Consider the following 25,381-nt stretch of genomic DNA (forward strand, 5'->3'; position numbering starts at 1 on the left):
GCTCTCCGAATCTCAAGAGCCAGACTCCCAATAGGATTGCTTTCTCAAAAATCGAAGAGGCACCGTTTTCCGAATCTCGAGAGCCAGATCCCCGACATGATTGCTTGTTCAAAAACCGAAGAGGCACCGCTCTCCGAACTTCGAGAGCTAGATTTCCTTGGATAAAGGTTGTCTGCAATCTTCACACGCAGCATCAGCTTTCCAGATACCACAAACCACTTTTTCAAAGTGCTCTGACAAAGTTAAAACACATAAATCTTGCAGCTCCCACTACATTTCTATGACCGAGAAGGGTAAAGGAACAGCGTTACCACTCGCTATTGGGACAATTCCTATATATGTCGACATTCATCCTCCACAGCCAGGCAGACCTGCAAATAAAAAAAATGCTTAACTTTTTTTCACATCCGAGAGGGCACTCTCAGCAGAGTCTCTTGAAATACTCAGCTTCTTTTCCCCCCCGATAATACCTCTGCAAACAAGCCACACCAGAGCAAGAGTATCTCATATCATCAGGGTTAAAAGCAAGAGTATCCCATATCATATTTTTTTTCCCTATCTTTTCCTTTGGCCTTGTTCTTACCTACAAGACAATGAGAAAGAGAGCAATCAGTCAGCACTTGGAATCAAGCTTCCAGTCAGGAACTGACTGCCTGGAACCCCTTGCCTGATTACTTACTTGGCATTGCTCTCGAGTACTCATCTTCAACATCTTATGATTCCAGAAAAGATATCACATCTACCCGAGGAACAGATAGGGTAAGTGAGAAGGATACAAGGAAGCATGTGGAGACAAGCGCAACAGAACACGTGCCATTTCATCTATTACTTTGTCAATAGCAAAAGTATCCCATATCATCAAGGTCGAATGCACTCTTGATTTGATGGACTTGTTTTGACCCTCAAATTCTTGAGTCGGCCTTATACTCTGGAAAAAACCAGAAAACCCTCCAGCCCAGTTCAAGAATAAGCCTGTGGAAAGTTACTTCTTCAAAAGCAAAAGTATCTCATATCATCTCTTCTCATTTTTCTTCTCTTTATCCTTCATGGTGCCTGTAAGATAGGGAGAATGAGAACAATCAGCCTGAACTTGAAATCAAACTTCTGATATGGGACTGATTGCTGGGAGCTCTAATTGCTTATCTTGCATGTCACCTCTTTCGGCAGATCTCCTAGCTCGGCAACTTGGGGGACTCCTACTACATGGTTTGTATCGCGCTTGACCAAGCCTGAAACTACAAGTAAGCTTCAAGTGAAATTGATACATTACCTTGTGCATCTCCACCGGTTAAAGATACCACCCCTGGTTGGAGGAAAAGTACTTACAGAGAAGATGTCACATCTACCTGTGAGACAGATAAGGCAAGTGAAAACGATACCACACTTCGGTACTTAGAAGTTTCGTGATTACTCAGCGGCTTGGATCTTGCAAGTCCTCAACCGAGGAGCTTCCCTCACTCAGGAACTTAAGGGAGCACTGTTTGTACCATACTTGACCAATCTCGAAATTACCGAGCACCAGTCAACGTTATACCGTCAAGGACCCAGAAGAGTTTCCCTCCAACCAGGAGGCCAATCACAGTGCGACATGTGTCGACATCAGAAGCTAATCATAAGGCAACACATGTCAAAATCAGAAGCCAATCACAACACGACATGTGTCAATGTCAAAACAAAGCTAGAAACTCTCTTCTATAAAAGGAGATCATTCTCCCACAATATTTCCTAATGTCATTTGTACTAAATCATTCACTAGTACTCACTAAAAGAGAGCTTGAACCTATGTACTTGTATAAACCCTTCACAATTAATGAGAACTCCTCTACTCCGTAGACGTAGACAATCTCGGTGAACCACTTCCCTGTCCCTATCCATTTACATACTTATCCACACTAGTGACAAGAGCAATCTAGCGAATGTCACAAACTTAACACTCTCTGTTGTACCAAAGTCCTCACTGATTTTGTGTATCAACAATGGTCAACTCATGTTTTGTTTTGAGCCCCTTTAAGGACTTAGAATCGAGGCGTACGATCCCGACATCAGGGCACTCCCACATAGGTATCTTCGAGTCTTCTCAGTGTAGGACTCATTCCTTTGTTCGTACCTTTTTATAATAATTCTTTCACAATATTATTGATTAGTTATATGTTCTAAACATGTTTCCGCATTTGCGTATTTCTATATATTTACATATTTTATTTACTTTCGTTTACCATTATCACTTGCATGCATGTTAAAATGGCTTCGTCATCCTCGGGTGTCGGTCATCACATGTCCATCCTGGTATTTGGGGATATCGGGGTTAAGGCATGTCAATTTCCAAACCTCCAAAATCGAAACCGAACAGTAAGGTTCGGTTCGATTCGGTTTTTTTTTTTTTTTCAGTTTTTTTATTTCGGTTTGGTGTTCAATCCCTTTTTTTCAATTTTCGATTTTTTGAGTCCACCCCTAATTGTATGTGTCAACTAGTAAAACAATATAAATCTTCATCTGCAAGGAAGAGGTATAACTCTTCGTGCCAGAATAGGAAGAGATATAACTCTTCACTTAACAGTCACATGAAGAAAGACGTGATTTTCTTTAATAGATGTTGGGAGAAAGATATCGTTTAATAAGCTATGTCAATTTCTATCTAATGAACGAATATGGCTTTTGGATGCACACTTTCACCCAAATTGATTGGATCTCAACCTTCTGAATGGCTGTCATTCTCTTCTTTTTTTTTTTTTTTTTTTTTTAATGAACTGGAAACTTCGTTACTAGGGCCGCAGCCAAAAGGAACATGTGAGAGCCCATAGCAGGCTAACTGGAAACAACAGGAACAAGAGAAAATAAAGGGAAAGGATAGAGACCCAACACGAAGGGCCAGGGTCCTCCCCTTGGATCATCTCAAACCGAGGGCCAAGCCAAAGGGTTCATGGACCTCACTAGACAAAAAAGGGCCAAAGGGCCAACCTGTTGGGCCCAGGCTGGGCCACATGCTGACGTCATATTTGATTTTTTTTTTTAACGATTTTTTTTTTTACATTAAGTAACATGAAACAACATTAAACAATATTAAACAATATTAAACAACATTAAACAACATAAAAAAATTAACAACATGAAACTTAAACAACATTTTTAAAAACATTTAACAACATGAAAATTATTGAAAATTCATAACATAAAATTATTGAGGTAATTTAATTTAAGTAACCATAGCAATTCAATTAAAATAATAAATCATGTTTGGCCCTATGGCCCTTTGGCCTTCAATTAGAGATGGTTTTTTGTGACAGGGCTATGTTTGGCTTGGCCCTCAGTTGAAGACAGTAAGAAATATGGCCCTGCAATGTTCATTAAAATATTAATTTCTTGGAGGGCCAAAGGGTTAAAACGAGCCATCTGGCCCTCCTTCAGTTGGAGATGGTCTTACAAACTCCTAACAAAAGCTAGCAAGGAGGACATGGTAGTCCGTCCTTGTTCAGAATACCAACAAACGAAGATGGGGGGCTTTCGACCCAGACAGAGTCACTTATCTCTGCACCATAATGCTTCGCAACATGGTAGTCAGTCATTCTCTTCTATAAATACCCAAATATCATCAACATCCAATTCAATCTCTTATTTCTCCTTTCCCTCCTCCAAAAAATTATACAGTTTCTTTTTTAGAAAAGTCTGAAAATTTCAGTTCTTGCCTAACTAAAATTCCAAACTTTGTTATATACTAAAAATGATTTACTTTAGACCCGTTAGGAAACTCAAATTTTAGTCATGCCATACCTGAAAAATGAAGATATCTCATCACCATAGAAGGAGTTGTTTATCTCATACCCATGTATTCTTGGGAACTTTTAACGAAAAGCTTCCGGTACTGTTCACTTGAACAAAAAATCATATTTTTACACTAAAAAGTCAAATCATGGTACAATTCACTTTACCCTTTATTTTGTTCTTATCAGTAAAACTCAAAGTTTTCAAGTCATTTTCATTAGTTTTCCTTATATTCTTATTCTTCAATTCTTCTCATACTCATTATTTCTCGTACCCATACGATGTAAGTAAATATGCCCTTAGAGGAGAGAAAAACAAATATGAAAAAAACTTATAGTTTGAAGCCAAAACTTAGAACGAATAAACCATATGCTGGAAACAACATATCGAGAAAAATAGAACGAATAAACGTTACATCTTTCCATATGCATTAATTAAAAATGCATCTGGCTTAGGTTCTACGGGCATAGATAATCTCAACGATTTAGTCTTCATGTCAAAAACGTATCTCGTCAACACATCTCGCACAAGATCTACTTCACTTCCAATAAACAGATCATTTAGCCATACGTGTAAATATGCCCTTAGAGAACATGTACATAGATAACACAATTGATGATTTCGTAGAATAATTCATCAAAATGATAAATGATCACTTTGTTTTCTTTTCTTTTGTTTTTTCGTCCTGCAAGTAAACTAATGATTACATGAACCATATGGGAACACTTCAAAAGCAGTATGTTTTGCAAAGATTTTTAGTAGTGACACCACCTCACAATCCATCATCAACATCCAATTCAATCTTTCATTTCTTTCATTTCTCCTTTCCTTCCTCCAACAAAATCATATAGTTTCTTATTAGAAGAGTCTAAGGGAATTTAAATTATTGCCAAACTAAAATTCCAAACTTCGTTGTATTCTAAATATTTTACTTAGACCCTTTAGCAAACTCAAATTACAGTGAGGGCAAATGTCACTTCAAGGAAAACATATTAACGTGCTTCAAGGTCATTAGTCTATCAAATTATCAAAGTACGTTTTAGGATGACATACTTGAAAAATGAAGGCATCCTTATTACTGCATAGGGAGTTGTCTGTCTTATATCCATTTGGTTGTTTGTTTTGAGTTTTTGCACTTTCCCAAGAGATCAAGGGGGTAAGGCCATCTCCAACCAATCCGGCCAGAGGACCAAAGAGCCGAAAATAGCTTGAAATGACACGAAAACTGTCTCTAACCGAGGGTCAGGCCAAAGGGAAAATGTGATTTCCCAAGCTCCAAGCCTTTGTCAATTATAGAGATCTCAATATGTATCTAAATTTGCTTAAGCCTCTGGTGGAAAAATGTATTTAACGTTTTACGTTCATATTCATAGGCTCAACTTCTAAAAACGTATCTTGGAAAACTATGCTTCACAATATTTTAAATTTAAGTTGTAGTTTTTAAATTTAAATAATAAATTATGTTTAGCCTTCGACTGGAGATGGTTTTTTTTTTCACATGACTATGTTTGGCCTATGACCCTCTGACCCCTCGGTTAGAGATAGTAAGAAATATGATCATGCACTGTTCATTAAAATATTAATTTCTTAGAGGGCTATAAGGCCAAAGAGAACCCTCTGACCTTCTTTCAGTTAGAGATGGCCTAATACTACCACCAGGGTTAAAGGGGTTGAGCAAAAACAGACTATCAAAAAATGGAAAGAACCAAATTATTACCAAACGGGCCCTTTAACGTTTAAGTGGTCTTCGGCCCCATACATATGTTTAATATTTGCTCGAGGTGGTCAACGGTCCCGTTTGGATTTGTTTGGCCAACGAATTATTATATAACAAAATTAGCGTAATGAAATCGAACGACCAATTTCTCCAGCAAATACAAATTGTGAGTGTCAAATGAACACGTTTTCTGTATGGATCAATCTATTGATATGCAGATTAATTCGCATAAAGCCATATACTCTCTCGAGGAAACTAATTCCGAACATTGCTGCTACTAAATTCCCCTCGAATTAATTCCGAAGGAATGCACCAGCAAAATCATGTTAGTATCTCACTCATCAAGTGAACCGACGTTAAAAAGACTCAAAACTAGAGTTGTAAGAAATGTGATAAGGAAAATGAGTCAAAGATACAACTTTCATCAACTAGCAGTCTACTATCGTTCATTTAATGGGATCATCATCCTTATCTACTTGTATTGTAATTTATAATGCATAAAACACATGAACCTATCCAAAAGCTGACACTAATCTGTGGTTTTATACTATCCATACCTGTCTTTAGAGCTTGAATTCCAGGTCACCATGTACAAAAAGAACAGCTTTAGACCTGGCTCAGTCATCATCTACAGATTTCCCAATCTATAACCCAAAATTTGTCGGTAATTTGAGGCGCTGTGGCACTAAGCGTCAACCGGTTTTGAAAACCAAAATCCATGCCTTACCCCCGATGCTCCATGGATAGGGAGGCATTGAGCAAGATGCATACTAGTTAACTAACACCCGGCTGCATCATAGGGAAGAAAGACCAATTCTTTGGTGGCCCATTTTCCTTCGGACTAACCTTCTCATTTGCCCACCAGTCGGAACCAATAGTATTAGAGCTGCCTGAATCTCCTCCTTCGGCATTGTCAAAATTAAATTCCTTATTAGAACCAAGTGTGATGGATCGCTGCTTCTGATGCAGTTGTGCCTCCTCGTCGGCCACTGCTGTCTCTGGTGCCTCACTGGATGTCTCAGGAGCAGGGCACTCAGAACTGCTCGCTGCTTTGCTAGGATCCTCTTCGCTCTGGGCCTTTTCTGCTTCTTCTATAGATGTTGATGCAGCTTCAGCTAATGCCAGAGTCTTCTTTTCCACACATCTTACAAATGCTTCAGAACTTAACCCAAATGAGACCCTATGGTTGATCACAATTCCATTATTCCGACCTCTATTGTTTGATCGTGGATTTAATACAACCTCAGGGGTGTGAGGCTTTAGAGAGAAACCATCAGAAGCTGTTGACCTTGCACCATCAGGGGTCACAGAACCAGAACCTAGTCTTGAACCCCAATCACGCGTGGAGAGAATGTCAAGGTTCAAGAGCTTAGGAGGATCACCTGCTCGGAACTCCAGGAAGTGAGGACCACCAACAGCAAAGTCACGGTCTGGGAAAGGAGAAGAAGTACCAGAACCCGAGATGCCCGAGCTTGGCGATATAAGCTGACCAACTGGGCTTCCAGGGTAAAGTTGGTAAGATGGAAACTCATAGTGAGATAATGGGAATCTCTGACCGCCTTCACCATTCCGGAAGTGAGGATCAAGAAGCTGAGCAAATGGAACCTCGGGCGAGGAAGGTGTAGTCAAATGAACAGACTCGGGAGGAGGAGTGAAGGGAGCAGTTGATGGTTCAGTAGTAAAGGTTGAGAAAACAGGTGGTGAGACCAACTGGTTTTCGTGAGCATAAGGACCGATAGCAAAAATTGAGGCAGGCCCAGGGGAGTACATGCTGGCTGAAAGAGAGAAAAAACCAGCTGGTGATTGTGTGGCAGAAGGAGGTTCTGATTGAAGAAACGATGCAGGAGAGGATGGAGGCGCAACAAAGGGAAATACAATTGAAGGTGCCTGGATTGAACTTTCCGCTCTTGGAGCATGACCTCCAGTATCCGTTGTTTCTGGAACAATGTGCCCAATTCTCTTTCTGTGTCTTTGAAATCCAAAACACCAATATGTTCTCAGGCAACTCCCCCATCCTCTCTTCTGCATTAAACCAAATTCATGATTAAAACAGACATTTAATACAATAAAAACAGCATTAGTTGTCGTTCCACACTACGGATGGTTACGAACAATTTGAGTCTATTACATCATATCAGTTTGGGATGCTGAATCCAAACAGCTGCTGCGTGACCTAAGAACAAATTCTACTCTCAACTTAAATAAATTAGCTTGAATAAGCATAAGTGGTCCCTTTTTCACTATTAGCCTTAGGAGTCTGCTTTTATTAACAAGAGAAGACGCACGTCCATTTCACTCTTAACTCATTTATTCATCATTCGTTCTTTCTCTTTCCATATACGTTTTGTATAAACCACGATAGCTTTCTCCCTCCCTCGCCTTCTGTCAATGTTGAATCATTTCCACCGCGGAAGCTCAATACTTAGTAGTTAAAACTTAAAACTGAGACTCCCTATCCACTACAATGACAAATTATAATTCAGAAGGAAACTTTTTCTTCCTTTTTGTTTGTTTGTTTGTTTGTTTTTTTATTCATTTGGCCGCAAGCGAGACCTAATGAAAATCACTCAATAATCCCAAGAAAATATCTTATCATTTCTAAAATTTTGTAACCAAAGCTCCATGCTTTTGCTAAAAGCAGGTCAACTCCTATGAAATTCTATGGAGATTTCCACTTCCAAAAGCACTTTCCAGACCAGAAATTTTCCAAAAAGGCAGCTCCAATGGATTTAAAAAATACCCAATTTATAAAAAAGAAATCAAATTTACGTAACCAACAAGAACAATGATTCACATAACACAACTGGATCTTAAATCTCTCTCATAAAAACATGGATTAAAATAAAATTTTAAAATTTACCAGGACTAAAGATTAACAACTTGAAATGCCTTCCAAACCAAGTCCAATCAACATATTCAGAATCAATAAAAACCAACAAAAATAACATTTTGTGAAAAAATTACCTGAACGGTGGCGTGAGGCGCACGGTTCTCCGCGGCTGCGATCGCGGTGGCAGCTGCGTTTATAGTCTCCAAAGTGGTGTTCCCAGTTCTCGAGTCTCCATTAACCCCCCTCATCTCCGCTTCTCTCTTTCACCGGAACTCGCCGTTTTTCATCGGACTTCCGACTCCCGGGGAGAAAATAGTCGGATTTTCTAGATAAAATTGAACAAACCAAACAACCCAGAACAGGAAACGGAGAGATCAAACGAAAATTTTGGAGACTTGGGTATTGAAGACTGAATCGGGAAATGGAAAAACGAATCAAAAATCCAACTTTTGTGAGTCCCCGAGATTTGATTGATTTTTCTCTATACTGTGTGCGCGTGTGTTATGTAGAAATTAATAAAACGATATTTAGTGGTAAATATATTTATATATTTGTTTTAATTAAATATTTTTGGGCGACAACTTTTGGGGTCAAACACGGCAATGACTTTGTTTTGTGTTGTGATTTTGAACACCTCTAAATTATGATTGGGATCCCATTTTACTGAAATACCCTCGTTTCTCTTTTCATGGTTATACTAGTAGCAAACTCAGCCACTTAGTACTACGATCTAGTAATATTCATCTTCACTTGTTTGAGAGAATTTAGGTGATTCTTGACAAAGACGAATTTAAACCATATTATTGTTAGCCTATTGTGGGCTTAACTCACCCTCTCAACCCCATAATGTAGATAATATTGTTTGTTAAAAAATAAAAATAATATATATATATAATATTTTCGTTTTTGAATCACTTGATTTCGTTGAGTATTGAATAAGTTATGAACGTTTAAAGTTTACCCAGTTTCCGACGAGTTTTCAAGTTTTCATTCGGACCAGTCAACTTTAAGGTTATTTTCCGGCAATCTCCGGCAACCATTGGGCTTCGAAATAGGTATAATCTTATTCTACACTTTCCTATCTTCATTTTGATATATTATAGGTCGAATTTTGTTAAGAAACGATTAAGTTACGAAACTTTGAAAATTACCTAAACTTTCTGCCAAGAGCTCCGGGACACTTAACGGAGTTTTTTATGAAATGACCAAAATGATGGATGGTGGACAATTTCAAGGACCACTTTTATCGAGTTGGAATCTCATGGATCAAAGTAATGAGTTATACAAATCTCAAGGACCATTTTGGCGATTTACCCTAAAATGAAGTAAAACCCTAAATTAAGAGGTAGCCGATGCAACAAGTTAAACAAAGTTAAGATAGCTAATCGTTTAATTAACCTGTTGAAACAATATTTTTATATTTCTTTTAGGATAATACTTAGACACTGACTGGTTAGGGTATAGTTTTACTGGCCAGTGGCCACCAACAAATAAAAGACACATGTCAACCAATACCTTCTCTAAATCTATAACCAAACAACCATTCTCTCCTCCTAAGACTTTGCTGTTTGCCTCCACCAAAACATCTTTCGTCGAACCCAGCCTTGCCCACTCATAATCCAACCCTCTCTTTCGCCATGGAATGACATTTGCACCTACCCATTCACAGGTCGCGACTCACGCCACCTTTCTCTCCTTGCTGCCATGGTTGCATCGAAAAAAAATGGTGGATTGGGGTTGGGGAGAGAGGCAGGAGGAAGAGACGCGAATGTCGTCAACGGAGGATTTGTCATCAATTTGGTATCATGGTCTGATTCGAAGTTTGAGAAGAACTCTAATGAAGGACGTTTGGCCAGTGGGAGCGGACGGTGAACGATGCAAGTGATTGGGTTGGGTGGGAGAGGACGGTGGCTGGAGATTTTTGGCGAGAGAGAAGATGATGTTTGGTTAGAAAAATAGAGGTGTTTGCTTATGAGTTTAGAGAATTAAAATGGACAGTTGTCGTTATCTAGTTGGGCCACGTGCAACAGTCAGTGTATTGGCTCCTGACCGGTCAGGACCTAAATTTTCTCCCTTTTTTTTTAAATAAAGTAGCAAATAAATCTTATTTAACTTATGGCTGGTTTGGTATTGATGTGCTTTAAAAAAAATTATTTCTGCTGTGCTGTGAGAATAAGCAGCTGTGAAATAAAGCAGCTGAGTGTTTGGTAAACTTTTTTGTAAAAGTACTTTTGGAAAAAGAAAAACATATTAGTGTTTGGTAAACTTTTATGTAAAACAGTTGTGACTTTGTGAAATAACCAAAAATGGTATACTAGATGTGCCATTAATTTAATTTTCTTAACAAATAGAGGTGAATTATTAAATATAATTTATTTTTAAAAGAAAAATATTTATAAACTTGATCTTAAACATATAATCCAACGTTTAAGAAGAAATCATAATCCAATGTTCAACAAAAAAAATCATAATCCAACATTCAACATATAATCCAACATGTATGCTGCTTCACGTTTTCAGCTTTTTTTCAAAGCTCATTTTTACTGCTTTACGTTTTCAGCTTTTTTCACCCAAAATTGTAAAAATAAGTTGTTTTCAAGTGTTTACCAAACATTTTTTTGAGCTCAACTTTTTCTTATACCCATTTTTTTATAAAAATACTTCAGTATCAAATCAGTACTTATTTAGTCGTAAATATAATTTCCGAGTATTAATAAATGATGGGTTCGGTTGAGGGTAGTTCTGTCAATTGCCGTACTGGGAGGGACAATAAGTGATAGCTTTAGTAGGAGATTAATTAACAATTGTTTATATATATATATATATATATATATATATATATAGGGCGAGAGAGAGAGAGAGAGAGGGACAAAAAGGTTGGGGGGGTATTTTATTTTGTGTACAAGTGTGCACGTGTGGGCACCCAGTTCTTGATGGCTTTCGTGCGCAAGAGCGACACCAACTAGTCCCCACTGGCCACTGCCTAATCAAATGTGGGGCCTACAATTCTTCATTTCTCCCCCTTTACCCGCCACTTTAAACTTACTTGCACGATTGGTGCATCTCTCACTTGCCCCTTTCTTTCTCTTTCTTTCTTCCTCTTTTTTTTTTCTTTTTTTTTTGAGAAAATTAATGAAAATGATTCAAAAACTTTAAGTTTTAATCAAAATGATAATAAAGTGTTGTAAGTAAATAGTATATGAGTGACTTTTTAAAGTAAAAATGTATTTTTTGTTAAAAATGAACATTAGTAGGAATGTTTGGTTAAAACTCACTTCTTTTTTTTTCACTTAAAAAATAATACTAACAATTTGTTCCCCTTATCTTCTTAGTTTAACTATATCTTTGTATTAAAAAAAATATAATATGTACTTGCTTCATTTTCGAAAAGTAGGAAAATCCTTCCCCAATCCTTATTCGAGCAACTCCACTGTTGCTAATTGCGTTGGAAATGGGCAACCCAATCCACTCTACCTCCCCCAAACACTCCAAACCAGTCGGCCAATTGAGCTCAAGGCGAGTCTAATAGAGAAGTCAAGCAATAATCACTGCCCAGTGCATGGGCTATGCGACGCGTGAAATCAGCCACAATTTAAATTATAAAAAATTTATAAAATATATAAAAAAATTATAATTTTTTTTATAAATATATAACCATGTTCTTCCACTTTATAGTACATTTCAATATTTCAAATACTTTCAACCAATTTTTTATTATTATCCGAAATTAAAAATAAAGTTACCTTTTATTATTTTATAAAAATAGAAAATACTAATATTTTAATACAAATTGGCTAGGTTGATTAGTTAGGAATGAAGATACAATTGGGCAGTTACTGCTCTTAATGTATCATCATTTTATTTAATTCATCATGATAATGCTATTTGTTATATTAACTTATGATTAAACAGTCTACAAATCACATAAATATTTCTAGAAATGATCATTAAATGGTAATAATGGAGGAAAAAGACATTATTTTATTATTCTTATTGCCACGTTAGTGGAGAAAGAAGACTTTTCTCCTTCCCGGAACCAGAAAAGTATTCTCCTTTTGTAATGCCTTTCCTATGTATCTTTTGAGAATTTTATGCCCCAAAGGGCCAAAAGCCTCCTCCCCATCCCGTTTCATCACATTGCAAAAGGTTAAAGGCCCTTTACTCTTCTCTCTTCTCCCTTTTCTTATTACTTTTTAAGTTTTGACCCCTTTTGTATATTGTTTTCATACACAAATATAAGCGCATTGACTCTTAAACCATAAGTATAGTTTCGTGTGCGTCACGGCGTCATTTAGAATTTTGGTATAGGATGTTTAAGTATACAACTTGCATCAGGTTCGTCTGTTAATTATTGAACTACACTTGTGAATTTTTTCAGAACAAATAGCCTTTCAATCTATGTTTCCTTGTTATTTTTATTTTTATTTTTTGGTTCAACCCCAATGTGTGGTTGTGCGGAAATAGCTTACTCATCATCTCTACTTTAGAGACTTGGGCACAAATATGCCTACAAACATAGTTTCCACTTTTTTGGTACAAATTGTTCCCAACCACATGCTTTTGGGATATGTTATTCACTCATTACTATGTTCTATTTCTCTCTCTTTATATGAGGTTAAAAAGCAAATCACCATCATATTTAAAAGTGGAAATGCTTCATTTAATGAGTTACAAAAGTTGGTACAAAAGGAAAAGGCTTTGGGATTGGGCTACATCAAACCTAACTGAAAATTAACTTTTATAAGTAAAAAAGGATAGAGATATTTTGACTCTTTTTTTTTTTTTAGAACAAATGATAGTATATACACTAGGGTTTGGGGAGTGAGTTAAGCCTTACAGTGAACTTGCCATAATAACGTGGTTCAAATTTATCTTTGATGAAAATCAAATATAAGACATCTCACTTACAAATAAAAAGGAATAATGCTAGATTGTAATACTAAGTGGCTACTTTTGAGTCTTAAGAACACTAATTAAGTAAAATTTGATTGAGATTTCACAAATTATTGCATCCATGAGTAATGGATTAGGATTCCCTTTGGGGCCATTTGGTCAAAACAAAGTAGATACCTCGTTGGAAAATATGGAACTCATGTTTTCTTCCGTGATATCAACCTTTCTAGGACGTTTGAAAAAGAGGCAAAACCCAAATTCCATAAGTTATTGAGCTTCTTATTAGTCAACATCTCACGTGCCGCGGGCGTGACCTCCATCTCAAATAATGCAAAGGAGAGTTTATCATACCCCGCCCCCCACTTTCATTGTCGAGCAATACATTCCATTGCAAATATGACCATTAAGCAGAATAAACTTACATAAAACAGGATCACTAAAGTTGCAACATTCAAAACTAATTTACATGAAGCAAGACCACTAATGTTGCAACACCCAAATGCTACAATGACATGAAAAAAAAAAAAAAATATATATATATATATATATATATATATAAAGCTAAAGATCTTAAAAAAACTAATGAAAAGGGCTTGAAAACTTTGAGTTTTAATGATAAGGACAAAATAAAGGGTAAAGTGAATAGTACCAGGATTGACTTTTTAGTGTAAAAATATGAATTTTCGTTAAAATGAACAGTACCGGATGCTTTTCGTTAAAATTCCCAAAGATCTTTGGTTGAGCACCATGCATAAAACATTTTTAAAATGCAGAGGTCATCGTTGAATGAACTCCTTACATTGTAGTTTTCTTTGGATCAAGTTGGTGAGAGATGTTTTCACTTGCAGTTTGTTTTTAGTTCGAAGCTGATATTGACACTCTAAAAAAATAGTACTCCTCCGGTCCTCCGTAACGGAAATAAATAAATAAAGAATTCGTCGAGTGCAGAAGAACTTTTTCTCGAGTACTATAACAATTCATAAAAGCAACCCAATAACCATTAACAGAATTTGTACATGGGAAAATGGAACTTCACAAGTGCAAAGCATAAACAGTAAACAAGCATATGTATAGTATACTTGCAGAGACCAGAGAGAGACATTTATTGTGAGGATCCTCCTCCTGGATAACAAGTCAAAAGGTGATTATTTCTCTATATATTAAGAGAACGATACACATGCATGTGCAGTTTCTCATCCAAATTAAGCAAAAACTAAGCGGCCAAGCTCTTGGAGGCGATCTCAAACACGTTTTCTGACAGTCCATTGGTAGACAATATCTTCTCCAGCTGTGCCTGCAAACACCATACCAGAAATCTATTACTGCGCTGCTCCCGAATACAAAAAATGCAAACACTGCATATTAAAAAAGGAAAACTAATGAAAAAGACTTGAAAACTTCGAGTTTTAATGATAAGGACAAAATAAAGGGTAAAGTGAATAGTACCAGGATTGACTTTTAGTGTAAAAATGTGGTTTTTTGTTAAAGTGAACAGTACCAGGTGTTTTTCGTTAAAGTTCCCTATTAAAAATCGATTTTTCTTTTCTAACTTTATAACAACATTGAGCCTTGTAGTCCGAGAAACTAAGCAATGCCCGATAAATGTACAGTAGAAAAGATAACAAAAATGCGAGCGATGAGAATGAAATAGTTACCTTGGCAAGGTTTTGCCGGGTTTCATCATAGCGCCTCCACCTTGAGAAGGCTGACACCATGCGGGAGGCCACCTGCAATCCATGACCATGGATGGTATTAGGGAAGAAATAACATATAACGACAACCAAGCAATTCACAATTAAATGTTATTCAAGAGGACTCGATGAAAGGACCTGAGGGTTTATTTTATCTAATTGCATCACAATTTCTCCCAAAAACTTGTAGCCTGACCCATCCTTTGCATGGAAATTCACAGGAGAACCACAGAAACCTCCGATTAGTGAGTACACCTTGTTTGGATTGCGCAGGTCGAATGCTGGGTGGCTTAAGAGGTTCCGCACATTCTCAACATTGCCCGGAACGTCAGACATGGCTTGAAGTGCAAACCATTTATTCACAACCTGAGGAGAGGAATACAACAATACAAAATAACAAATGAAGAATCTTTCAGTTGAATAAATGAGAGAATACATCATGAGAAAGGTACTAAACAACTATTACAAAAGTATCAAAACTATATGTAGGCCAGGTTAGCACTAAGCCCTTTTTTTTCGAGGTCCAATAGCACTAAGTTACTTAGTATGTAAAGGTGGATAGGTGGGGAAAATGCAGGTAAAATTAAACATCTGATATACGATAGCAGATGTTCATTGAAGGAGTTTCAAAAGCTGAAATTGGTAATAAGAAATTGACAAGGAGCTCGATGAAGAACAACATAAGTCTCAGCAAAACAGACAATGAGTCACTATCATAAAGCCTCCTGGGTTCAATCTTGCCTTAAAATTGACTTGGGAAAGAAAACAAAAAATCTGGTACGTTGCTCCATTAAAGTCCTAAACAGTGCAACTTAACAAGAAGGAAATGTAGGTTTAATGAACATCATACAAGATATCATTAGCTACATGTAATGAAGCTCAGAAAAACATGCAGACGAGGAAGGAGGGAGGGAGAAAGAGGAAAATGCACGCCAAAGAACTAATAAATATAACTCATTCTAGCAATTTAGGGACTATTAAGTTGGAAATAGAGCTTTACCAAATAGTCCTCCTGCCATTTGCTGTAGAAGTCGGCCAGAATATCATCACGAGTTTTACCAGGGTTTTGTGCTATGGCTGCCAAAGCTGCAAACTGCTCAGTCATGTTTGTGGCAGTCTTGTACTCATTTAGAACAAGCTCGGTACACTTTGAATCTTCGAGCGATGCAAGATATGCTATAGATGAAACAAAATATTAGCACAATGCGTTCATGAAAAGTTAACTTGACCAACATAGAAAACATTATGTCTCAGAAGAGTAAAACAAACCAAGAGCAATATTCTTCAGAGCACGCCTGGACAAATTAGGATGGTCAAACACATACTCTTCTGAGCTCCTGTTGTTTTCAACCTGTGAAACATGTATAGTTCAAGTTTGTTCACAGTAGAATAGAAAAAGTAAACAAAGTACACGATGGATAGCTAAATAAAATTCTAGGTGAATCCAAACTGTCATACTGTGTTAAGAAGCTCTGCTTTCAGTTCATGGGCTAGCTGCTTCCTGATAAAAGTACGAACAGCATGAACAGCATCAGGATCTGCAACTTCCATCATGTCCATTATTTCTCCTTCACCGGGGAGAGTTATTGCCTTTGCCACAAATTCCTGGTCAACCAAAGGCATATACAGTTCACTAAAGAATTAAGTCTTCCCACATCACAAAAATATTTTTGAAAAAAAAATAAAAGGCTTCATCATACTTTATCCAAGCTTAAGTCAGATAGTATTCTTCTGAGCCCAATCACAAACTTCGGATTCAAAACCAACGGTTTGTTTTGTTGGAAATTAGCAACCAAATCGAGCATCAGCTTACGTGCCAGCACTTGTCCGGCCTCCCAGCTGCAGCACAAATATAAACAAGTAAATAAGAAAACTTCAAACAGGGGTTCATTTAGTGAGAGATTTTATCTGCTTTGCACAAGACAAACCGGTTGAATTCATCGGAATCATAAGCAAGGAGTAAAAATAGATCACTATCCGTGAGATCAGTCTCCAGACGAATAGGTGCACTATAGCCCCGGAGCAGAGATGGAATTGGCCGTTCAGACACATCAGAGAAGACGAACTCTTCTTCTTTCTGCATAGGAGAGTAAAGCAAAATTAGTAATATGTTAAGACTGACCAGCTAGAAAACAAATTAGAGGCTTTGCAGTTAACATGTTTGAAAAGAGATTTCAGTTTTACAAGTTAAAAATAATATGTTCACACAAAAATTTCTGTTAGTCAAGCTACTACAAACTCTTAATAGCATATCAGTGAAATTATTAAAAAGGTCGTACCCAGTGCACAAGGCTCCCGCTTTACGCAGGGTCTTGTTTAGACAAAAGTGGGGGCTAAAGATTCTTTAGATCCCAAATATGAAAGATGAATAGCTAAAGATGGAAAATCTGAGCCAACCTTTGTTACTCTAAGAACAGTTGTGTAGACTGGCTGACCATTGTTAGCAATAGACTGCACCGTCCCGTCATGATGCACAGACGAGAGAGGCAGCTCCTTGCCAGTTGAGTCAAGCAAACCTACCGCCATGGGAATGAACATGGGTTCTTTAATGGGCTGCCCTGGAGTTGGTGGTACCTCTTGACTGATCATGTCCACCATCAAACAGAGGTAGTAAGCAGTGCCACCAAACAAAAAGATAGATAAAGGCAACATAAAGAATTATACCCTGATTACATACCTAAACTTCAAAGAAAAAGTACGGGCCTCAGCATTATAAGAGGATGCAACTTTGACAATTGGGGTCCCAGCTTGGGAGTACCTACAGTTTAGTTACACTCTAAAATGTAAGCATTAGAACCATCAGGAACAAAATTAAGAAACTCTAAGTGAGGGACAAAAGCACACCATAGTAAGAAATTTGCAAAATCTGCATTGTTAGCATCTCGCATGGCAGCATAAAAATCTTCACAGGTTACAGCTTGTCCATCATGTCTCTTGAAGTAAAGATCCATGCCCTGAAATGGGGAAAACTCATATAAGTTAACTTTCGAAAATGGTGAGCTTGAACATATGAAGTAAACCTTGTAATCATTCAAGCATTAGTTTTTGAAATTGGCTTCTCAGTCTTACATTTCGGAACCCTTGACTTCCAAGTAAGGTTTTGTACATCCTGACCACTTCAGCTCCCTGATAAAGTTGGACCGTAAGATTGTATCATTGACTCTAGCAATCGATTTTGTCCACGTGCATATGTAACATATATATATATAAGAGAGAGCGAGAGAGAGAGAGAGAGAAAGAGAGAAAAAAAAACCTTTTCATACACCTGTCAGAAGAAAATGGAATAAAAGAGGATAATTAGATGTCTTCTCCACACATTATAGAAAAGGAAAACAAGATAGAAAGGATAGTTTTTAATCCCTACCGTCACTGCAAGTAGATGTTGATGAAGGCCCAAACAATCAGATCCAACGTGATTGCACAAGAAACCCAAAATATGTCAAAACTGAGAGCACATGTTTCTATGACAAACAAAAAAGACCTTTACCCTAGAGTATAAAACAAAACAAAAAAAAAACTCGCCTGTATAGAAGTTATCCATCTGCATAAAAGAAAGAAAACATGAATATGAACAAAAGGCAATAACTAAAAAGGGATTAGAAAAAAGCCAACTTTGTATGAGGTACCAAACATAAGATGACATCTGACCTTGATGTAAGAATGTGGCCGCACGGGATGAGCCATGGGACCAGCATCCTAAAAAACCAGAAAACATATATCAGCACTTAAATGTGGCACCATACAACATATCATTAGAACATCAAATGTACGCAATAAATAGATTCATAACTCATCTAATAAGCTCCATAAAATAGTATAAAATAAGATGACGTGCAAACTACATAACCAAAGAACTACAAAATAAGAAAGCAAACCTGTGGAAACTGATAATTTCTAAGTTTGGAAACATCAGAAATCCGCTTTACAGGGCGACTCCCCATATCAGATGAAAATTCCTACACATAATATATGTCCTTAATGAGCAATATTCCCCATGTCATAAGATCAAAACGACAAGTATACTCCATGAGAAAAGATAAAAAGTAAAACCTGATCACGGAAAACAGTTAGACCCTCCTTCAGGCTAAGTTGAAACCAATCACGACATGTCACTCTGCATGTATATTAGCCAAACAATTAGTTCAACACTAAACATAATCTTGCAATTACAAAGAGGTTGTCCAGCTAAACCCTAATGCCTTGGTGTAAATACTGAACCCTCTCATGGGATAGGATGCGTATTCTACAAACCAAAAACTTTGCAAACCAACCTGTTGCCAGTCCAGTTATGGAAATACTGCAAAACAAAAATGGATGGAAAAAAAAAATCAGCACCAATTTGCTCCTGCCATCCAATTCAAAATTTTCATAGGATGAAGGTTTGTGTCCTAATCTTATAGATGCGAAAAACAAACCTCATGGCCAATAACTCCCAAAATGGCTGCATAGTCTGCATCGGAAGCAGTTTCTGGAGATGCCAAGACAAGTCTGGAATTGAAGATCTGCAAAAATTAAAAATTAATCAACATTATACATATAAATAAATACATGTATATAAAATTATAAATACATACATATATCAAAAAATTAGATTCTAGGAAGTATACGTACATTCAAACTCTTGTTTTCCATAGCTCCCCTGGTAATCAAATAAGAACCAAAAGTATCAGTAGTTAAACTATAGAATAAATTAAGGTTAATAAAATGAATCCATCAGTCACATTCCACCACATAAAGTTCAAATTTTAGATGTAGCATAATTATATTTTAAGCTTCTACCTAGAAAGAGAAGAAAAACATACATGTTAAAATCTGGAACAGCCACAATGTTGAAGAGATCCAGATCATACTCGAGACCAAAAACCTATTAGAATAGTCAAATGTTAGCATTAGCAGATAACAATAAACTCTACAAACAATTCAATAATAGAAATTTGATATCAAAACCAATAATCTCTTAAAAGAAAAAGAAACCCACATCCTCATCCCATTTCATAGCTGCCTTAAGCGAATACATGGCATGCGCTGTTTTTGGTACATCTTGAGCAGGGGTCCAAATCCTTAAAGCCACTTTTCGACCCGAACGAGTAGTAAATGTGTCATCTCTGCTCTCGAGCTGTCCAGCAACCAAAGCAAACAAGTAGCAGGGTTTCTTGAAGGGATCCTCCCAGAGAGCATAATGTCTATTACCCTGAACCACAACCACAAAATTAGAACAAATAAAACAACAGTAAATCTCCATGTACTGCTTTGTTTAGTAAGTGATGATCACCTCTAGGTCTCCCTGCTCTGTGAGATTTCCATTGGACAACAACACTGGGTATAATGATTTATCAGCTTCAATGCGGCATCTATATTTTGCCATTATATCAGGACGGTCCTGTTGCAAATGAAATGTTATCAGTACAGAAGTCAATTAACATTTTGTAAATAATCAATTAAATTTACCAAACCTGATAGAATGTAATTTTACGAAAACCCTCAGCTTCACACTGGGTGCAGAAATTCCCAGATGACTTGTAAAGTCCCTGCAGTAAAATTAAACTACAATCAGGGCCAAAAAGAAACACATACCAGGCAAAAAAAAAATATTGTAGATATGACGACATGCACCTCTAATGATGTGTTCTTCTGAGGATACATCTCTGTTAAAATTTCCAAAGTAAATGCACCACTAGGTAGTGATTTTAGTGTCAGATGGCGTGAATCCAAGTTGTAATCCTCCTCCTATCAAGGGAGAAAAAGAAATAAGCATGCAATAAATCATTGGCTTCCTAGAAAGGGGTGGAAGAACCTTCGAAAATAGAAATCAGGACATAGAATATTTCTATAATAGAAAAGGTATGATCATGATCTCAGGTTCAAGTAAGATGTCAACGAAAAGAGGCAACTTAAACTCCTAATTTTATGAAGTACGAAAAAATCCCTTCTATACATTACATTAAGGAATAAGCTTGAGTCAATGCTTATATTCTGCAGAAAGCAATCACGAAACTAACCAAAAACCAAAATGGCTCAAACACAATACAAATTACATGCCTTTAAATCCTTGCCGTTGATCCGAACTGAGAGTAACTTGAGATCTGTTCCATCCAAAACCAACGGGGAAGAAGACCCTGTCATACAAAATAACAAAAATTTATTAATAAAAACATTACTAGGAATTCTTCAACAAAAATATATGTGGTGTACTGGAAAAGACAAGCAAATCTAGATTTAAAACATTGCGCCAGACAAGTGATAGTATTTTCTGACAAGCACAATCAATTCATTAAAATAACTAGGAAGTTACCAGGATAACAAAGACAAAGATATTTTCACCAATGAAATACTAAATGCGAAGAGTGGTCACAGGACTACCTTCAACCCTGGGGAAGACAGATATTTTTGAACTAACAATTGTTTTCTCCTCACCCAGCGAAAAATTCAAATCCACCTGAAGTAGTAGCTCCATAAGTTCAGATAAACTTCGCATACAAAAGATCAGAAACCAAAAGAATATATATTAATCTGATTTATTAAAGTGTAGTATACCGAGTCAAAGTAGTAGTCAGGCATTTTGTAATCCTTCAAAAATATTTCCTTTGGTGCAGCCATTTTGGATTCGTCAACTTGATCTGGCAAGCTTTCTGTGGCAACTGAACAGATTAGCCTCCTGCTCCCTTGTTTGTCCCTCTGGAATGATTCAAGATTTGCACATGATTAACAAAACCATAAGACAGAACAACCATAACATTGGTTTGGAGCATGAATAATTTGTTCTGTACACAAAAAGATCCAAGGACACAACACATACAAATATGTGTGTGTGCAAAGAAATATCAGAACACAGTTTCCGATAAAAGAATTTGCAACTCACAGGTAATGCAGTATATGGAATGCGATAATTCCTTGAGCATGCGACCTGAAAACATCAGTTCATTAAGAGAGTTTAGATTTCAGAAGCTTCGGTTCGAATTTCAAAGTTGATATAACAAAGTCAGCACTGAAATGCAACTGATGAAAAAGTGGACAAATATGCACAGACCTCCGATGTAAGGAAGCGCCTGTATCTGGTAAGCCTTTTAGCTGAATTCCCCAACAATCTAACACGACTGGTACACTGAAGCTGAAAAGAAAGAGAAAACATTCAGCAAGCGGACTAAGTTTCAAATACTCAAACCAAATACAAAATTGCATCTACACCATTGAAACACGCTGTCACTCCGTAATCCTTTTATCCAAAACCATGCAACACAAAGACATGGCATTCCATATTCCAAAGAGAATGATAAATAGCCGGCCAGAAAATAAGAGATCGCAAATGTGAAGAAAGTTGAAGAAAAAAACAAAAGACTCAAAGCTATTAACCACGAAAAAGTGATACGACTTCAACCCTTTAGCAGATTCCTAGTCTGGATTTCAAATATGCTTCTGTGTTTTACTAGAAAATAGACTACCTCTTACAATCACACACACCAGTGAAACTGTTTGCAAGTTACAATCTTTCAATACATACAATTACAAACAAACACACACCAATCAAATACACACACGCACACACACACACTAAACAAAGGGTTTAGAGCAATCACAGGAGTAGATGAGATCAAACCCAAAATACTTGTCCTCACTAAAGCAGAACTCTTGCATGGCAGAACCAACCGAGCCATCCCAATTCAAAAAATCCCAAACAAACCTACTCCAAGCACTAGTCCCTTGAACCCCAATAAGTAATCAAAGCTTTAACGAAAACCCAGACGCCCAAAACCCCAACAAAACTCCCAAGAGGCCCTAAAACCCTAGATCAGAAATGACCCAGATGAAAAAAGAATAGAACCCATTGATACTGATACACTCGTTATAAAGGATATATGGATAATGCAAATTATGGACATCAAAATTCAATAAAATAATAACCAAAAAACCCCCATAAAACTAATCCTGGTTTTCAATTGAAACTGAAAATTACTGAAGAAAAAAAAAATTGAGAGAGAAGCTGGGTGGTTTCTTCTGCAATTACCTTGTGTGATTTGATAATCAAAATGCAAGGGAAAAGTCAGGGGCTATAAGGAGCAATGATAATTGATAGGTGCCCCCACTGAAACTATTTGTTATAAGACAAAAAACAAATGTTTTTATATTCTAAATACATTTGATTTTGTTGGGGATATTTGATGATAATCATTTTCCTCTTTTTTAGCAAAATACTATGATGTCCAATGTTTGGGCTGGGTGACTGTTTTTATGTTTTTTAATATTATCTGCTGCTTCCTCAACCTGGACACCTAAGTTGGGCCTTATTAACTTGGCCCAACATGGATGGGTGAGATATTCTAAGATTTGTTTAGATTGTGTCATCATTACTTGTGGACGGTTAAATTTAAAAGTAATGTCACATTTACCATCTATTTGTGTCATAATTTGTATCATCACTTTGAAAGAGTTAGGGCCCTTCAATACATGTGAGTTCCGGCTCTATTAGAAAGATGGTACAAATAAGTTATAAGAATAATATTTTTGTCAATTAAGAGTAATTCTATGTACATCCAAAGTTTTTTTCTTGACACTTAGGGCTTGTTTGGCATCCTATTTTAAAAAATTTATCATTTCACAAAATATTTCTTACTAACATTTCTTGAAAACAATTTTGTTTAAGACTCAAAGACTTGATTGGTTTGCGATTTAAAATTTTTAAATCTTACGACTTTAACTAGACAAAAATATCTAAAAATAGGGGGTCGCAAGAGAGGGAGAAAGAGGAGAGATGAGGAAAGAAAGTAAGAGATGATTGAAGGAAAGAGAAAGAAGGGTGAGGAACAGACGAGATAGGGAGGAAAAAAAGTGAGAGAAAGAACCGAGAGAATAAAGAGAGCATATTGGAGGAGAAACGAAAAGGATAAAAAATAAAAAAATAAAAAGAGGAAAGAGAAAGAAGAAAAAATAGAGAGATAGATTTGGAGTGAGAGGGGAGGAGGGAGAGAAAAGAAATGAGTGAGTTTAAGTTTAAAAACTGTACAAACTCATTTTTTTTGTTTTTAGATAATAAATTATATTTTTTAGTTAGTCTTTACTTTAGTTTTTTTAAATATTCCTAGCAAACAAGTTTTTAAGACCTAAAATTTGAAAATTGTTTTTTAATTTAAAATGTTGAATTCAAGTAAAATACCAAACATGCCCTTAATTTCTTTGACCACCCATTAGTTAAATTTTAAAGTCTTTTTACACTAATACGGTTAGGAATAAACCCAAAATAACCTTTAAAACATTTTATTTTGTTTCTTTGAATCTCTAAAAAACCAAAAAAGAAAACCAATGAAAGAATGGAGGTTACAACCATGGAAGAAAATGCCGATAATATCGGCGAAATATCGCCGATATTATCGGTTTTTCGGGAGGGCGATATTAAAAGTGGTATCCGAATGCTTTTCGGCCAAATATCGCGATATTATCGATAATATCGATAATATCGCGATATTTTGGAAATATCGGCGAAATATCCATGGGTTGGTGGAATCGAAATCCGAGGCGACGTCGGAGAAGAACGCCGGAGACGGTGGGGCGATTCCCAGGCCGGTTTCGTCCCAAAAACCTTGCAAAAACACGAATCTTAACATCAATTTCACATATATACTGCAGATTTCACGCATGCATAAACGATTCAAGGCAGGGTGAAGTCGGTTTAGGGTCTAGGGTTTCATGGAATCTCACCTGACGAAGACGAAGACGAACGATCCTTGCTCAGCGGCGCACCGCCACAGACGACTGAGACAACTCTGACTTCGCCTGAGCCACGATTAACGGCGAAGGGAGAAGAGAGATCGAGAGATCTCTGTGTGTGTGTGTGTGTTTGGGAGAAGAGAGATCGTAGATCTCTCTTTGTATGTGGGTGTTTGGGAGAAGAGAGATCGGAGAAGGGAGAAGAGAGATCGGAGAATGGAGAAGAGAGATCGAGAGATCTCTGTGTGCGTGTGTGTGTTTGGGAGAAGAGAGATCGGAGATCTCTGTGAGTCCGATCTCTGTGTCTGCATGTGTTGGATCCGATGTCAACCTGTGGAGCTCTCTGTGTGAGTGTGTGTGTGGGAGAAGAGAAGGGAGAAGATAGATCGAGAAGGATGATCGAGAGAGAGAGACTGAGGAGCTCTCTGTGTGAGTGTGTGTGTGGAAGAAGAGAAGGGAGAAGAGAGAACGAGAAGGATCGAGAGAGAGAGACTGAGGTTGTCTGCGTGCGTGCGTTGTGTGTGCGTGCGATGTGTCATATGTGTGTGTGTGTGTGTGTGTGTGGGTTCCTCCTGTCAGAAGGATACAACTCACTCAATATTCCCGACAAGTTTTACAATTATTTGGACAATTTCATGCAGCTTTTACAATTATAATTTGTATTCTTTTCAGACCATGAATGGTGGTCATTTGTGTGTGTGTGTGTGTGGGTTCCTCCTGTCAGGAGGACACATGACTCACTCCATATTCTCGACAAGTTTTACAATTATTTGGACAATTTCATGCAGCTTT

General features: G+C 37.0%; 2 protein-coding genes across 2 annotated transcripts; both read right to left on the minus strand.

Annotated features, from left to right (window-relative positions):
* Positions 1 to 5,832: 5,832 nt before the first annotated feature.
* LOC126600501 (uncharacterized) lies at positions 5,833 to 8,826 on the minus strand. The gene is made up of 2 exons (XM_050267071.1): positions 8,441 to 8,826; positions 5,833 to 7,498 (listed from the first exon to the last, which is right to left on the minus strand). The coding sequence occupies exons 1-2, from the start codon at positions 8,552 to 8,554 to the stop codon at positions 6,251 to 6,253; spliced, it is 1,362 nt and encodes a 453-aa protein (XP_050123028.1). The 5' UTR covers positions 8,555 to 8,826; the 3' UTR covers positions 5,833 to 6,250.
* Positions 8,827 to 14,175: 5,349 nt separating this feature from the next.
* Positions 14,176 to 22,822, minus strand: LOC126599516 (puromycin-sensitive aminopeptidase). The gene is made up of 32 exons (XM_050265907.1): positions 22,465 to 22,822; positions 21,918 to 21,998; positions 21,750 to 21,794; positions 21,425 to 21,565; positions 21,251 to 21,326; positions 20,930 to 21,006; positions 20,504 to 20,617; positions 20,344 to 20,418; positions 20,163 to 20,270; positions 19,869 to 20,081; positions 19,693 to 19,754; positions 19,502 to 19,529; positions 19,306 to 19,392; positions 19,162 to 19,187; positions 18,941 to 19,004; positions 18,766 to 18,846; positions 18,539 to 18,586; positions 18,413 to 18,431; positions 18,255 to 18,259; positions 18,144 to 18,155; positions 17,960 to 18,016; positions 17,735 to 17,844; positions 17,568 to 17,648; positions 17,288 to 17,471; positions 16,819 to 16,967; positions 16,591 to 16,729; positions 16,349 to 16,495; positions 16,160 to 16,241; positions 15,891 to 16,066; positions 15,029 to 15,256; positions 14,855 to 14,926; positions 14,176 to 14,493 (listed from the first exon to the last, which is right to left on the minus strand). Exons 1-32 carry the CDS (start codon positions 22,540 to 22,542, stop codon positions 14,413 to 14,415), a joined length of 2,946 nt encoding a protein of 981 aa, XP_050121864.1. The 5' UTR covers positions 22,543 to 22,822; the 3' UTR covers positions 14,176 to 14,412.
* Between the last annotated feature and the right edge of the window lie 2,559 nt (positions 22,823 to 25,381).

The sequence above is a fragment of the Malus sylvestris genome, chromosome 14 (assembly GCF_916048215.2).
Source record: "Malus sylvestris chromosome 14, drMalSylv7.2, whole genome shotgun sequence".
Classification (NCBI taxonomy): Eukaryota; Viridiplantae; Streptophyta; class Magnoliopsida; order Rosales; family Rosaceae; genus Malus; species Malus sylvestris.

Coding starts and splice junctions, on each gene's coding strand:
- LOC126599516 (XM_050265907.1), bottom strand. CDS start 22,542: ATGGCTCGGTTGGTTCTGCCATGCAAGAGTTCTGCTTTAGTGAGGACA. Junction 21,007..21,250: donor TGTCTTCCCCAGGGTTGAAG/GTAGTCCTGTGA, acceptor TTTGTATGACAG/GGTCTTCTTCCCCGTTGGTT. Junction 20,618..20,929: donor TCAACGGCAAGGATTTAAAG/GCATGTAATTTG, acceptor CTCCCTTGATAG/GAGGAGGATTACAACTTGGA.
- LOC126600501 (XM_050267071.1), bottom strand. CDS start 8,554: ATGAGGGGGGTTAATGGAGACTCGAGAACTGGGAACACCACTTTGGAG. Junction 7,499..8,440: donor CGCCTCACGCCACCGTTCAG/GTAATTTTTTCA, acceptor GGTTTAATGCAG/AAGAGAGGATGGGGGAGTTG.